The following is a 16,870-nucleotide window of genomic DNA, read 5'->3' as shown; positions in this document are numbered from 1 at the left end:
CCAGTGAGTAGCTTGGCGGGCTGGATGATTCAGACAGCTAGCGGGCTAGCTAGCTAGCAGAAGGGCCTTAGAAGGACATCGCGACGGAAGAAGTCTGTTGTAGCCCCCTCGTGCTGTTACGTAGGCAGACTAGTCGTGATGGATCAGCAGGGCTCCGTGTGGTAAAGGTTCCAGGCCATTTGGCAAAATAGGTATAGGAGCCAAAGAATTTGTCCGATGGGCCTCTTCAGTTAACAGTCCGGTATGCTCTAGACAACTAGCGGGCCGCGGCTAACAGGCTAGCAGATGGGCATTCAGGGGACATCGCGATGGAGGAGCCACTTGGTGGGGAAAAATCCTCGGGCAGATTACGTCGGTTGTCCAGTCGTGATGGATCGGCGGGGGTCCGTGTCGCCAGTAGAAGGGGTCCAGGCCAATTGGCAAAATAGGTATTGTAGCCCAAGGAGTGGCTGATGGACCTCTTTGGTTAGCTGGGAGATGGGCCTAGCAAAGGCTAGCTCCAGGCTAATTGGTTCTTGCTTCGGGACAGAGATGTTAGCTAGCTAGCTGCGATGATCCAGGTGAAAAGGTTAAGAGCTTGCGGTAGGAATTCGGAGATATGGAGAAAAATAAGTCCGATTTGCTCTGGTTTGAGTCGTACTGTGCAGACTGGCAAGAGTTGTCCGGGCTAAAGGTTAGCTGATGACCGCTAGCATAGGCTAGCTGACTACTAGCTAGTTAGTTGGCTAGCTTCTGTTGGGGGTTCCGGTTCAAAAGAAAGAAAATAGCAGATTCATACCACATTGGGTGAGGTGGATTGCATGAGATTGTCGAATTTGAGGTAAGAAAAATATATGCGAAGAAAAAAAGATATATATATATATACACGGGACAAGACGAGGACAAAGACATCTGACTACTACGCCATCTTGGATCTTTGCAATGATCAATTAGCCTTTTTAAAATTATAAACTTGGATTAGCTAACGCAGCGTGCCATTGGAACACAGGAGTGATGGTTGCTGATAATGGGCCTCTGTATGCCTATGTAGATATTCCATATCTGCTGAGGAGAGCTGGTGAATTAGGGTTGGACTGGCAGCTGTTCCTCATGAAGCTGGAGAGGCTGAGTACAGCATGTCTCTCAGACTTTTACTGTTGACGTTGAGACTGGTGTTTTGCGGGTACTCTTTAACCTCTCTGTGATATGTGGGACGCTAGCGTGCCAAATTCAAATAAATTACTATAAAAATTTAACTTTCATGAAATCACACATGCAATACACCAAATTAAAGCTACACTTGTTGTGAATCCAGCCAACGTGTCAGATTTCAAAAGGGCTTTACGACGAAAGCACACCAAACGATTATGTTAGGTCAGTACATAGCCACAGAAAAACAGCGCATTTTTCCAGCCAAAGAGGAGTCACAAAAAGCATAAATAGAGATAAAATTAATCACTAACCTTTGATCTTCATCAGATGAGACTCATAGGACTTCATGTTACACAATACATGTATGTTTTGTTCGATAAAGTTCATATTTATATCCAAAAATCTCAGTTTACATTGGCGTGTTATGTTCAGTAATGTTTTGCTTCCAAAACATCCGGTGATTTTACAGAGAGCCACATCAATTTACAGAAATACTCATTATAAATGTTGATGAAAATACATGTTATGCATGGAATTTTAGATAAACTTCTCCTTAATGCAACCGCAGTGTCAGATTTCAGAAAAGCTTTACCGAAAAAGCACACCATGCAATAATCTGAGTACAGTGCTCAGAGCCCAAACAAGCCAAAGAGATATCCGCCATGTTGCGGAGTCAACAAAGTCAAAAATAGCATTATAAATATTCACTTACCTTTGATCTTCATCAGAATGCACTCCCAGGAATCCCAGTTCCACAATAAATGTTTGATTTGTTCGATAAAGTCCATCATTTGTCCAAACACCACCTTTTGTTCTCGCGTTTTAGTACACAATCCAAACTGACGACGCGCTGGCAGGTCCAGGTGAAAGTTCTGACAAAGTCATATTACAATCCGTAGAAACATGTCAAACTAAGTATAGAATCAATCTTTAGGATGTTTTTATCATAAATCTTCAATAATGTTCCAACCGGAGAATTCCTTTGTCTTCAGAAATGCAATGGAATGCAAGCTACCTCATGTGAATGCGCATGACCAGCTCGTGGCACTCTGCCAGACCTCTGACTCAATCACCTCTCATTCACCCCTCCTTTATAGTAGAAGCATCAAACAAGGTTCTAAAGACTGTTGACATCTAGTGGAAGCCTTAGGAAGTGCAATATGACCCCATTTCCACTATCTTGGATAGGCAAAGAGTTGAAACACTACAAACCTCAGATTTCCCACTTCCTGGTTGGATTTCTTTCTTGGGTTTTTGCCTGCCATATGAGTTCTGTTATACTCAGACATCATTCAAACAGTTTTAGACTCTTCAGAGTGTTTTCTATCCAAATCTACTAATTATATGCATATTCTAGCTTTTAGGACAGAGTAGCAGGCAGTTTACTCTGGGCACCTTTTTATCCAAGCTACTCAATACTGCCCCGCTGTCCCAAAGAAGTTAATGAAGCTGCCAGTTGAGGACTTGTGAGGCGTCTGTTTCTCAAACTAGACACTAATGTACTTGTCCTCTTGCTCAGTTGTGCACCGGGGCCTCCCACTCCTCTTTCTATTCTGGTTAGAGCCAGTTTGCGCTGTTCTGTGAAGGGAGTAGTACACAGCGCTGTACGAGATCTTCAATTTGTTGACAATTTCTCGCATGGAATAACCTGACAAGTTTAAGAAGAAAGGTCTTTGTTTCTGGCCATTTTGAGCCTGTAATCGAACCCACAAATGCTGATGCTCCAGATACTCAACTAGACTAAAGAAGGCCAGTTTTATTGCTTCTTTCAATCAGCACAACATTTTTCAGCTGTTCTAACATAATTGCAAAAGGGTTTTCTAATGATCAATTCGCCTTTTGAAATTATAAACTTGGATTAGCTAACACAACGTGCCATTGGAACACAGGAGTGATGGTTGCTGATAATGGGCCTCTGTAGCCTATGTAGATATTCCATAAAAAATCTGTCGTTTCCAGCTACAATACTATTGACAAAATTTAACCATGTCTACACTGTATTTCTGATCAATTTGATGTTATTTTAATGTACAAAAAAAGTGCTTTTCTTTCAAAAACAAGGACATTTCTAAGTGACGTAAAAAAAAAAATTGGACCGGTAGTGTAAATATAAGAGATGTTTTGCTCATTTTGCAAAGGGTGGGCACTCAGACATGATGGATTCTCCACTGTCAAGACCAACCGGTACAAACACTTCTTTACACATAACGGCCATTGCCATTTGAACACAGGGAATAGGAGGAGGTAGGCTAGTCTGTCTGATGGAGACGTGGGGTTGGGGGAGGCTTGCTTTTTTGTTCTTTTCCTGTTTATACTGAATTTATCACTTAAACTATGCATTTCTTAGTTTTTTTTTCTTCTTTTGAGTGGCAACCTACAGGTAATCTTTTTAAATAAAAGTATAATTTGAAGTGGATGTTTTGTCTATTGGACAATTGGAGCATAAATTAACATTTATATGAAAGTTATTTGTTGAAAATGTTAACATAATTTATTGAATGAATAAATAATTGTTATACTCCTATTTCATGAAGTTGTTCTTTCTTCTAGCTAGAAAGCGTTCTCCCGAGAAGGACACAGCCGTGACACAGATTATCCCAATGAGTAGAGATAGTCGACTCATCTGAAGCCACATTTGTGGATTACAATACATCTACCAAAAAAATAGCACAGAATACAGATCAACAAGCACTTTTTGAGTGCGCAAATGCACATTCTACCGTTGTAAACGTTAGGGAATTCAGAACATTTGCTCACATTGTAGTTTTATTTGTGAGCGATGATGAATATATTTACAGATCATCCATTTATTTGTGACATAGTGATTATTTGTGAAATATATTTTTTACGGATTGTTGAATTTACTAAATATTTATAGATCCTAATTGTTTGAGTTATGTGGACTATATGCACGGTTGGCGGTAGACACATTTACAGAATAAAGAAGCAAATCTCCCTCCATAAATGTGATGTAGCGGGTTGAGTTTATAATATTATTTTTCATGAAGTACATTGACACTAAGTTACAGCATACAATGTTTCATGGTGCCCTGTCCCAAGTTTTACAATTACTGTAGTTACCCAATACATTACCCCACCCCCTTTGTCCCTTTGTCCCTTTCATATGTGTCATAAATCCTGTAATTGACTACTGTATGTTTCATGCATTGTTGTGTCCTGTGCTCAGTTTTGAACCTTTTATTCCTTTAATTATGCATTTATTATACAGTAGTTGAGACATAGACATGGGACCATTTCACTTTGCTTGTAGAGGTCCTCAAAAAGCTTTCCAACTTCATAACAACAGTCAGTCCTTCCATTCATGGCAGATGAATGAGCCTTATCCTAGTCTATTTTCACTCACATTCATCCTCTAGCCTTTGTGTGACAGTACCATTGGCAGCTCTGTGTGCCTGTGAGGAGACTTCTGTTCCATTATTAAGCTGAATGCCTCTGTATGTTATCCCCCTGTAGGTTCAATTAGTGTGGACAGATGTCCCCCTGCTCCTCAGGAATGTGGTAGGCTAGTAGTAGTCCTGGGGGTAGCTGGTGTGGCACACATGCTGTCCGCTATGACAAGGAACGGGCCTTGTTGGTGTAGTTTGAAAGAAAGGGTATGTAGACTAAACACGTTCAATAACTTGTATCGTTATAGACTAAGAATGATGTACATGTAATGATCACACATAGAAATAACATTCTCATATACATTTCAATGTGATCACTGATCATACTAAGGTAAATATGAGCTGGAGTTGCTGCGTTTCCCCATTTTCAAGGGAGTTGAGGATTGTTCTGTTCAGTCCACTCTGATTACACACTAGTTAGTCTAACTCTAATTGACCCTTATGTTCTTAATTTACCCACTTGACACAGTGATGCCTCATGGAATGATCTTATTTCTATCGGATTTTTGAGGAAAGTGGATTTCATTCATTCATTTTATCTTATCAAATTCTGTGATACTAGGCCTACATCTGCCCAATTCATACCTAACCCATTTAAATATTTTTATATTACATGAAAGTGTGTGTTTGTTAGGATACATTCCAGAGGGAAAGCTAGGGTTATTCTCTTTGACCACAGTGATTTGGTTCCTTCCGTTTGACAGGATTCCAAGAAATGCTCAAATTACAAAGAACAATGACCTTCTCTGGTCTCTGACTGTTTGGATCTGAGCCAGTGTTGATTATCCCTCCCTTGTCCTGTCCCCTTCCTTCCTCGGTATGGTGGCCCTCCCTGGGCCAATGGGGAGCCAAGGAGCCGGGGGCCTTTGCGTCTTAGAGGTGGTGGTAAGTGTCTGCCAGAGCAGTGCCTAGCACCATTGACTCACAGCACTGGAATGTCTCTGACTGTTCCACTCACTCTGCCTCGCTCTCTCGTTATCTCTCCTATCTCGCTCTCGCTCATTTTCTCTGTAGTGCTCTTTCTCTGTATAGTTTGCTCCCTCAGCCTCCCCTTCTATCTCCCTCCTTAGCTACTTGCTCTCAACCTCAGTCCCAAATTTCTCTCATTCTCTCTCCTGCCTTCCCTCTCTTTCTGTAGAGGAGGCCCAAAGTCATGTCTGCTGACTCAGCCTAGGAATAATCCAAATGCCTCTTGATTTCCTCTGAGCTCACGCGACATCCACAATGGGTGTAGATTATCCACAATCTGCATAATAATAATCTTTTTAGTAATATCAGCACACATTAATTAATTATTGAAAAATGGAACTTCAGTGAATTACTAACACCCTCCATGCCACATTGCTCCCCTTCATATATACACACAACCTGTTAAAATCAACTCAATGGCCCACCAGTCCCCTTTGTCCCAATGGGTAGTGGGAGGCTGGGCAACCCAATGACTGGGACCAGAGGCCACAATGTACCTGCTGACTCCAGGGAGGGAAGAGACATCTAGTACCACTCTGGAATGTGTCACAGTGTGGGAGGCGGAGTCCTGGAACTCGTGGGGGTGCAAAAGGTGTGGCCAGATACTGACTCATTTACAGACGCACAACACCCGGACCCATCATTCACTAGGTCCCCAGGAGGATGTGTCACTCAGTACAGTATCAGTGTTTTGGGCACAACCATTCCAGCACTTCCCAGTTGTGATCCCCTGGTCCGGCTCCACTTCCAGATGGAGCATTTCCGTCAAGGGCTCACTCACGAATCCCGATGAAGTTCTAGTCGGTGGTAGTGTAATTCAGTCTACTGGGACAGAGTAGGACGGAGCTCTGAGTCTGCCACTGCTGTCAGTCTCGTGATCGACTGTTGAGTTGTAGATCTGGCATTATAAACCCAGATAGTTGATTTTCTTCACACTGTTGTTCCAGAAACATGGACAGGGTTGAGCTGGAGGGGGAAAGAAAGGTAGAGCCAGGGAGTAGGGGGCGAGGAGAGGGTAAAGGAGATGAGAGGGTGATTTTCCTTGTAACTGTTGAGGAAGACCAAATCATTCCACAGCCAGTGTGACAGAGAGAAAAAGCGATTTCATCTCTGCAGCACATGCTTCCCATCAAGTGTGTGTGGTAAGAGGTTTAGGGAGTTGTATATGAGCGGTTGGGGGGGGGGGGGTTGGTGTCTGAAAGGTTGGCTCTGTATCAGGAACATTTGTGTGTGTTGCGGAGAGAATGAAACCACATTACAGAGATTGTGATTGAGTTGGAAAAAGAGAGCGATGGAGAGAGGCTCCAGAGAGGAAGCATGTCAGTGTTGTCAAAATGGCTGCTGCTGGGTTTGGTCCATTTATGATGACTGATTCTCATTTAGGAAGAGGGCCAAAGATCTTCAGCTCATCAGATAAAATCACTTTCCCCATGTCAGCACCTCTCCCCAAAACCTCCCCGACCAACCAGAACTAGAGTTTTTAGCCATTCAAATTGAGGGTTATTGAATTCCTTCTCCCCAACAAAGGACTTTCAAAAAAACAGTGAACCGAAATGAGCAATTCCACGGTAACAGAATGACGTTGAGACATCCGATTTTCCACTTGAAACCATTTCAAATCAAACTTTGTCACATGCGCTGAATACAAGTGTAGACCTTACTGTGAAATGCTTACTTACAAGCCCTTAACCAACAGTGCAGTTCAAGAAGAATTAAGAAAATATTTAACAAATAAACTAAAGTAAAGATTATAAAAAAGTAGCACAATAACATAACATTAACGAGGCCGTATACAGGGGGTACCGCGTCAGAGTGCGGGGGTACAGGTTAGAGGTAATTTGTACATGAAGGTAGGGGTGAAGTTACTATGCATAGATAATAAACAGCGAGTAGCAGCAGTGTACAAAACAAATGGGAGGGGGGGTCAATGTAACAGTCCGGTGGCCATTTGATTAATTGTCCAGCAGTCTTATGGCTTGGGGCAGAAGCTGTTGAGGAGCCTTTTGGTCACAGACATGGTGCTCCGGTACCGCTTGCTGTGCGGTAGCAGAGAAAACCGGGTATTACTTGGGTGACTGAAGTCTCTGACAATTTTATTTCCTCTGACACCACCTATTATATACCGCCTATTATATAGGTCCTGAATTGCAGGAAGCTTGGCCCCAGTGATGTACTGGGCTGTACGCACTACCCTCTGTAGCCCCTAACGGTCAGATGCCAAGCAGTTGCCATACCAGGCAGTGATACAACCGGTCAGGATGCTCTCGATGGTGCAGCTGTAGAACTTTTTGAGAATCTGGGGACCCATGCCAAATATTTTCAGTCTCCTGAGGGGGGAAAGGTTTTGTCGTACCCTCTTCACGACTGTCTTGGTGTTTGGACCATGATAGTTCGTTGGTAATGTGGACACCAAGGAACTTGAAACTCTCGACCCGCTCCACTACAGCCCCATTGATGTATATGGGGGCTTGTTCAGCCCGCCTTTTCCTGTAGTCCACGATCAGCTCCTTTGTCTTGCTCACATTGAGGGAGAGGTTGTTGTCCTGGCACCACACTGCCAGTTCTCTGACCTCCTCCCTATAGGCTGTCTCATCGTTGTCGGTGATCAGGCCTACCACTGTTGTATCATCAGCAAACTTAATGATGGTGTTGGAGTCGTGCCTGGCAATGCAGTCATGGATGAACAGGGAGTACAGGAGGGGACTAAGTACACACCCCTGAGGGGCCCCAGTGTGGCAGACGTGTTGTTGCCTACCCTTACCACCTGGGGGCGGCCCGTCAGGAAGTCCAGGATCCAGTTGCAGAGGGAGGTGTTTAATCCCAGAGTCCTTAGCTTAGTGATGAGCTTCGTGGGCACTATGGTGTTGAACGCTGAGCTGTGGTCAATGAATAGCTTTCTCACATAGGTGTTATTTTTGTCCAGGTTGGAAACTATAGAACTATATGCAGAAGGAATAATTTTAACAATTTCCACTGAATATTTTCCAAAAACACATTTACTCAGATTTATAATTTGGTGGTAGAATGATGGTAAAATCTTGATCCATTTTTTTTATGGCACCACATTTTCCAAAAACTCTTAAATATCTGGCCCAGATTAAGATTAAAAGATTTCTGCAGAGAGTGGGGTGACAGCTATGACATAACACCTTGAAAAATCTATTTTGGTTATTGATCTACAGTAAGTAACAGAATGACATCATGGGTCCCTGATCTGTACTTCACAGAAATGCATATGAATGTCATTCTCTTCATGGTTATCTATCCTGAATAGGTACACAAAAGTAGAACAATGTAATCTCCTCTTTTGCATGTTTGGTTATTATTCTACACTGGCTATTATTCTAATGAATAATAAGACCAAACTTGGTTGGACCGGACCAAAACTGTACCAATCACAGACATCAAGTTTGGACATTACAGTACGGTAGAGTTCAGTACAGTACAACGCCGTAAATTATACTTGTGTGCTCTACTGTACTAAACTCTACTGTATTGTACTGACCTATACTCTACTTTTTGTGCCGTCCAAACTTGTGAAAGAGGTTTCTGATTGGTTCAGATTTGGACTAACCAAATTTCAACAACTTTTCAACGTCAATAGACGTTCGGTGTCAGTCGGTGCTCAGTGGGTGAGAGGGCTGGTTACAGTAAATGAAACGAGAGGGGGCTCATGGGAGGGAGGGATTGTTTTCACACTCTTGCTTTGACCACCACGCGACAGAAAGAACAGTTATGAGCTGAACATAACAGTGTGCTAATGGAAGGTAGGACAGTAGCAGGTGATCCAACTGGTTTGTAACTACTATGAATTATCATTGTAGCCAATTCAGTTGCAGTATTTCTGTAACAGATATTTTTGGTTTTTATGTTACCGATTTGGTAATCGTGTACCGATTTGGTAACAGAATGACAAAGTCCTAAGAAATGTGCAAACATTTCTAAAAACCTGTTTTTGCATTGTTATTATGGGGTATAGTGTGTAGATTGATGAGGGGGAAAAAACAATTGAGACATTTTTCGAATAAGGCTGTAACGTAACAAAATGTGGAAAAAGCGAAGGGATCTGGATACTTTCCGAATGCATTGTATATGCTTTAATTTCTCAAATATAGACTCTTAGCTTTCATTTGACACCACATTTGATGTGTTCCTATAAACTTTACATGTTAGTGCTCATGGGGCTTTTTACATGGAAATTCCCATATGACTCTATCTAGGTCAAATTGAATTAGTTGAATAGACTGGTGTGGGGCTGCTGTTTTTGAAAGGCAAAGTGAAGGGCGCTGATTGACAGATTGTCACAACAATGGCCACCTTACTCCTCCAGGAGTGTCCTCACTGAAGCTGAAGTAGTGTGGGCCCTGTGGAGGATTCTGCTTTCTCTCTGTCCACCCCCTTCCCATGTTTCATGGAACATGATCCAGCTCCTCATAATAATCCTTGCAATGGCCAGCCTTGGAGCGACTGAGGGGTGAGGGAGGTGGAGAGAACAGGGGGAGAAGGGGTTATGGAAAGAGGTAAAGGGAGAGAGCGAAAGAAAGCGTACAGATATGACTGTGTGTGTCAGATTTTCTTGGCCTGTTTCTGTCTTCCCCAGTTGTGCTGCGGTGGGAGAATCTCCCAGGCCAGAGCCCAGTGTAAAGGACGCCAAGGGAGAGTAGGCTTCATGCTCTCTACCGCCGGGGGAGGAAGAGGGGTGGCCGTTCCAGATTGGAATGTTGCATTTCCTGCTTGGTTCCTGCCATGTTTCTCAGTTTTTCCTTGTTCCCCCAATCTCTCTCTCTCCCTCTTGCTCTGTACCAAATATCCTCTTTCACTCCCCTCATGCCTTTCTTGTGACCTTCCCTACATATTTCTCTGCTCTAGCCCGCTTTTCTCCATCACACTTCTACCTCCCTCCCCGTCCCTCTCCTCTCCTGTCGCTCCCATAACAATATTGTCAGTGTTATCTTGTCCTACATTAAGTTGAGAGAAAAGCTGAACGTGGACGAGCTCTCTGGAGTTCATTAAACCACTGGACGCCTTCCACGAATGTGCCGCTCTTACATAAACACTGCCGAGAAAGATGACCGTTTGTGTGAGTGAAGGGGGCCAGTATGCTTTAGCTACAGGGTTCTTTGGGGTCAGTTGCCTCTCTCCCCCAGTGTGTTTGTGTGTCAGAAGGGGGTTGCCATATTGGGATCAAAAACCCACACACTCCCTGGCATGTTCCCTGGGGCTAAGTGTGCGACTATACAGTGTTTGTTACTGTGCAGTGGACAGAAGGCAGATGCAGGACAAAGACAGTCATCTCCTTCAGTCCCTTCTCTCTACGTAGGCAGAGCAAACAGTGGATCTGAAGCAGATGGGAACTAGGACACTGTTCTCTGCCCTCTACAGCTGCATGTGTATATGGGCCGTGTGGGAGTCCCTTCTGAGAAAACATGACTGGGACTCTTGTTAGACACGGAAGTAATGGTTGAGTGTTAGCGTAGCATCCTAGTTTCCCAGCCCCTAGCCCTGTGCAGACCAGGGTTCAAATACTATTAGAATTATTTGTAAATACTTTGGCTGGTTGATTGCACTTGCCTGTTGCAGTGGAACCAATGGAAAAGTCCCAAAGGTGCAAATCCTGCTTGCATGGCAGTCCAGGCAGGCTAACACAAATGCCAGAACTATTTGAAAGATTTCAAGTAGTATTTGAACCCAGGTCTGACCCTAGCTCTGTTCCTGGTCTGAATGGAGTGTAAATCATCTTTATCTACCTACTGCTCCTGTTCATGATTCCCCTGGGGAAAACTAAGTATGTGTGTGTGTGTGTGTGTTCATGATTCCCCTGGGGGAAATTCAGTCTGTGTTCATGATTCCCCTGGGGAAAACTAAGTCTGTTCATGATTCCCCTGGGGAAAACTAAGTGTGTGTGTGTTCATGATTCCCATGGGGAAACTAAGTGTGTGTGTTTGTACTTAGTGATGGGTTCTCAGGTCCCCATATGTAACCTGTAGTATCACTCTCCAGGGAACCGTGTGTCCGTGGTGGGGCGTGTGAGGTGTTCCCAGGACCCCTGTATGTGTAACCTGCACTATCTCTCCTGAGGGAAAAACGACTTGTGTTCTCTGGAGACGGCAGGATACGCACACTGTGTGCGTGTGGTGCACTTTCAGGACCCAGTGTGTGTATCCTGCAGTATGTCTACTGAGGGGAAAAAGGTCTGAAACCTGCAGTGTCTCACACTGATGAGGTCAACCTTACTGTCAGGGGCCGTTTCTCTCTTTGTCTCCCTCCATCTATCCCCCTCTATAGTTCTCTCTCCTTTTCCTTCCTGTCTTGTTTCAAGTTTCAGGTTTTATTAGTCATATGTCCAGGATACACATGGTATACACCGTCCAATGAAATGCTTACTTTCCCGTGGCAACACCCCTCTTTTCCATTCTCTGTCCCTTCCCCCTCTCTCCCACTGCTGCTCATCCCGCTCTGCATTCCTGGTGTATTAGCAGAATAAACAGGCCGTGTGTGGGGGCGCTGGGAAACTTGCGCATTGAAGGCAAATATTTACATAAGACAGTGCAACCTCAGGCTCCATTCAAAATATGAAAGGGCAACTCATAATGGGCATAACTAGCTACTAATGTATATCAGTGCATCTCAAAGCTCCTGGTTAATCGCTGACTGAAGCTAGGAGCAGAGGTTGAAACAGTGTCTCTCTCTACACAGGTCTGGGATCAGGCTAAAGGCTGAATGCCTCACTCACTCAGATGAGATATGTTTCTGGTCATAAGCCTGTAGGTCTTAGAACGTGGCTGGCTATCAATGATTGATGCCATTTTAATTCAATGGAGCTCTGAGATTGGGAGAGAGGGAAATCTGTTGTCTTACTATCTCCCTTTAACTCTCTTTCTCACTCACTCACTCTTTTTCTGTGTCTCTCCGTCTCTTTCCCACTCACACTCTTTTTCTGTGAATCTCTCTTTCTCTCCTCCTCTTCCCTCTCTCCTCTCTCTCTCGCTCGCTCGCTGTCTCTCCCTCCTTTAGGGTTTATGTAGAGAGACTGACTAACTCTTGCACAGCTTTCCCAGCCATTCTATATGTGTAGGCCTGTCTGTCCCTGTCTGACTCACTGATCTGGGGCCAGCGGGAGTTTGCACCTGTGCCCATACACTCACACTCCCATCAGTCTCCACCTGATTCCAGACCTGCCTGCCAGGGTTGACTTTGGCTCCCCCAGCCTGGCTACTGATGAAAGACAAGGAGAGAAGTTAACGAGAGTGTAGACACACACACCTCACACAGCGCACACAGGTGGTCAGGACCATCAGGGATCAAAGGACCTGAATCAGCTTAATTTGGACTAATATTTCTCCCTTTCTCCTGTGATGTTGAGTTCAATGAGTCCATGTTATTTAGCCGACCTGAGTCACCCTTAGTTTGTTTTGGTCCAAAACCCATTATCATCCGTTAGTGATTGTCCCTCAATGGGTTTCATAATATGACTATGTTTTGGTGTCACATCTGAATCACCTGCCTTTTAGCTAGGTTACTCAACTCTCTTACCTGTCTGTGAGAGCCTCTCTGGCCTGACTCATTTTTATATTCCTTAACCCTTATATCGTACCTGTCTGTTAGTCTGCCCCTCATCTCTCTCATAGCTCTATCTCTCTCTCCTGACTCACCTGTTTGTCTGTCCCTCCATTGGTACGACAGGTGAGGGCTGGCCCTCTAAAGAGGAAGTGTCTGTGGTGAAGCAGCAGGTGGCTGGCGGGTTAATGGCAAACGGTGTAAAGGAACGGTTACACCAGCGCGCAGGTATGAGGGTGTGACGAGATCCTGGAGGTCCTCCAGATTCACCTGTCCTCCTAGTCCAAGCCCCACCTGCTGGGAAGTGGGAGGGAGGGAAGAAGAGAGGTGTGCCGTGGTAACTCTTTGCAGAACGAAGGTATGAGCTGAGAGCAGTGTGTGATCCTGAGTGCTTCAGCTGCTTCGTGGGAAAGATTGACTTGGATTGAATACAGTAGGCTGGGTCTCTTGGCGTTGTTTTGGTTCTGTGGAATATCTCACAAAATTCCATTGCAGCCTACTGCTCCCTTGGTATGTGACCCTTTATCATACTTTGTGTGAATTTGCAGTTAAGATCCATCATGGCAGTGGTATTTCAAACAAGGTGGATGGATGTGAGACATGAACTTGAATGTTATTTCTCAAATCGTGACAGTGGAATTTCAAACAGGGTGCGTGTTGAGGTGAATGTCATGCTGTGCTCTGTCTGTGCTGCTGAGACCCAGGCCAGACCCAGGCTAGCTCAGGTATGTGTAAAGGTACGCCAGGCTCCTGACTCTCTGTAGGTGTTGTTTTCAGTCACGACTGACACACACACCATGGCCAACACTTAAACTGTCAGCAAGGTGTGTGTGTGTGTGTGGCTGACATGACACACACAGAGGTCAAAGTCACTGGGAACACTTACAGGGAGACCTATCTGAGGAACGACCGGAATGCCAGATTCCCTGAATCCACTGTGGCCAGCTCTGGCTATGGAATAAACTGTTTATCTGAAACCGTCAAGGAACTTACAGTTTGAGCGCCAGCAAATGGAGGGAGAGGGGGTTGAAGGGACCGTCTGGAAGTCATTATTCAGAGGGGAGGGTGATTAGTCCTTGTTGTGATAGGACAGTATGATGAGAAAGACAATCACTATCGTGTGTGTGTGTACTCTTACATTTGTTTTTACATGTATGTACGTGTGTCTGCAAGTGGATGTACGTGTCATGGGTGTGTGTGTTTTGAGAAACCAAATCTGTCTTCATCAGCACTGATTGCTCTCGCTGTGTTAGAGGAAGGGAAGTGCGTGTGTGGGGAATGGCTGCCAGGTCTGTAGGACCCATTTCTGTTGAGAGTTTGACTGTCTCTCTGGGATTTCACCCACTTCCGAACGCCTGTTGACAAAGAGCCTAGGGAAGAACATTTAAGCAGACTTTCTCTTTAAAAGTTGTTTTTACAAATACTTGATACTAGCTGTAACTGTCTCTCACCAATGTTCAGTAACTTCCCCGCGAAAGATTGTCCAGAGAATCACCTCTGGTTCACACAGGGAGTTGGGAGTTGTCTTGTTTTGTCAAGAGAAAGCTCAGATCCCCTTTCTCTATGTTCTGACCGAATCCTGAACATCCTCATATCCTGTGTTTGATTCCAGCCAAAGGCCAACACACACACACACACACACACACACACACACACACACACACACACACCCACCCACAGTTACTTTCCAAACCCCTGCACAGTCAGTCACACAGCTGTAGGGGGCAAGGCTCACTCTGGCTTGTGCTATCTGCTCACGGCCAAACCTGAGAGGGAAACGACTTGACTGAAAGTGCCCCCCCCCCCCCCCCCCCCCCCCATTTCACATTCCCAAAACCCTTGCCCCTCCTCCCCTGAGCGGCCCCTGAAGCCATGCGTGTGGGACCCCACCCCCATTATTGAGGCTGGTTGGTTGAGAGTGGCTCTTCCTGTTGCAGAGTGGCTGGGGCTAAGCGACGTGGACCAGCGCCTCTACGTGTTGGAGCGCCTGGAGGAACTGGTGACGCTACAGGACCAGCAGGAGACCCCCCCCGGAGACCCCCATCTCGGTACCTGTCCTGCGCAGCATCATGAGCAGCAGAGCCCAGTGAGAGCAGTGCCGGAGGAGCGCGGTGAGAGCAGCCACACAGGTAGGTGACCAGAGGGAGGGAGTAGAATAAGTCTAGGGGGGGTAGAGAAGATGGCAGGGGTTACGAAATCACAGAGAGGGAGGGGGGTGTAGAGGAATAATTAACGAGCAGATTTTAAACGAGCCAGTACAGTAAGACTGAGTTTTGATTTCAAGCAACCCAACACAATTCATCTGGCACAGTAGTAGTTTTACCCTTTTCATGAATTTGATTGAGCAGAAGTAGACCATTCTGAATGCCAATGTTAGTTCATGAATTAGCATCAGTATAGTAGAGACTACTATGTGAAAGTAAAAGGAGTTAAGAAATTCCCCCCCGCCTGCTCGGTGTCTAGTGTGCTGTCTGCCTGCCTGTCAGATTCCCTACTTCCTCTGTATACAGGATGCAGGCAGCAGCCTTTTAAATAAATCACTGTCTCGCTGTGTCAAAAACCAATGCCTTCTGTCATGCCGCTGCATCCTTCATTTCTCTCCCCGTTTATTTTCAGTTGCTTGTGTTTTGTTTCTGTTCCATCCTCCATTTGTCCGTTGTCCTGGTTGGTACTAGTTGGTTCTGAAGAGGGCGAGTCAGAAAAAGGAGAAGAGCGGCAGGAAATAGCAGTGGAAGTATGTCGGGGAGAGTATACTACCATTGTGACATTAATTTTTCTCTCTTTTCCTTCTTCGACTTGGAAGAGAGCCCCGCGGGCGGATGGCCCAAAGCTGACTTTCTTATATTTATTTATTTACCACAGATGTTTCGGAAAAAAGCTTCGTCCTCCTTGAGAATGAGAAGAATATCAGAAAGCAATAGATGTAATAATTTCACCTTCATTACTTTGTAGATGGTGCCTCTTTAACCACTAGATCTCTTAAATGGCATTCAAGGTCGTCAGTGGAAACCACTCCATAGAACCCAGTTTGAAGAAAACATGAAAGAAGTCTGAGTTTCTAAATGGGTCCTTAATCTAGTGAAGCCCTTAAAGCATAACACTTGCTTGTGGCTTTTTATTGGATGAAGTTAAAGAGTACATTTTAATTCCCCGGAAATGAGTGTGTTTGATTTAGACCTGCGTGTTGGCTAATTAACAGCTAACATGCCCTGGGTGGTTTCTACTTTATGACTTTGAATGTTTTTTTTTACTAAAACACGTTTGCCTTCCCCTACTGTATGATTGTCATATGTCTACCAATCACAATGCCTAGCTTGGGATCAAAGAGTTTTTTGATTTTCGAATCGACGGTTTTGGCTTCTGCAAATGATCTGCTGGGTAATGATAAAATGAGTCGGGAGTAATTAAAATGGGCACGATTCATTCGACGATAGTAGTGCTCACTGCATGTTGACAGTAAAAGTCTGATGTCCTGTCCTACACAAGGGGAGTGGGGTTACAGTATACGCTCCTGGGTGGTCCTTAACGCTCTGACTCTGGGATTTAGGACCATGTAATCGGTTGGTTTGGGTGACCTTCAATTTGGCCTGACTAAGTCAGTATTTCTGCTGACGATGGTGTTGTATAGTCATATGTTTAATTTGGCTCTAAATAGCCTTGGAAACCGACATTTGTAAGCACCCGATTTGGCCTTTAAAACCCATAAAATACCTTCCAATGCTACTCATTTGGCAAAGTGAGTTTTGGTTTGATATGCTTTTTTCTGGTTTGGGCTGAACTACCTCTTGAGTGGTTGTGGGGCGGTT

General features: G+C 44.7%; 1 protein-coding gene across 1 annotated transcript in view; it reads left to right on the top strand.

Moving 5' to 3' along the window:
* The window catches only part of LOC139531766 (angiomotin-like), a 56,149-nt gene that overhangs the window by 14,449 nt on the left and 24,830 nt on the right, over positions 1-16,870 (top strand). The window contains 3 exon segments of the mRNA XM_071328585.1: positions 15,002-15,193; positions 15,740-15,798; positions 15,927-15,987. Of these exon segments, the coding sequence (XP_071184686.1) occupies positions 15,002-15,193; positions 15,740-15,798; positions 15,927-15,987 (312 nt within the window).

This window comes from Salvelinus alpinus, chromosome 1 (genome assembly GCF_045679555.1).
Source record: "Salvelinus alpinus chromosome 1, SLU_Salpinus.1, whole genome shotgun sequence".
NCBI lineage: Eukaryota > Metazoa > Chordata > Actinopteri > Salmoniformes > Salmonidae > Salvelinus > Salvelinus alpinus.
This window is presented reverse-complemented; position numbering and strand designations above follow the sequence as displayed.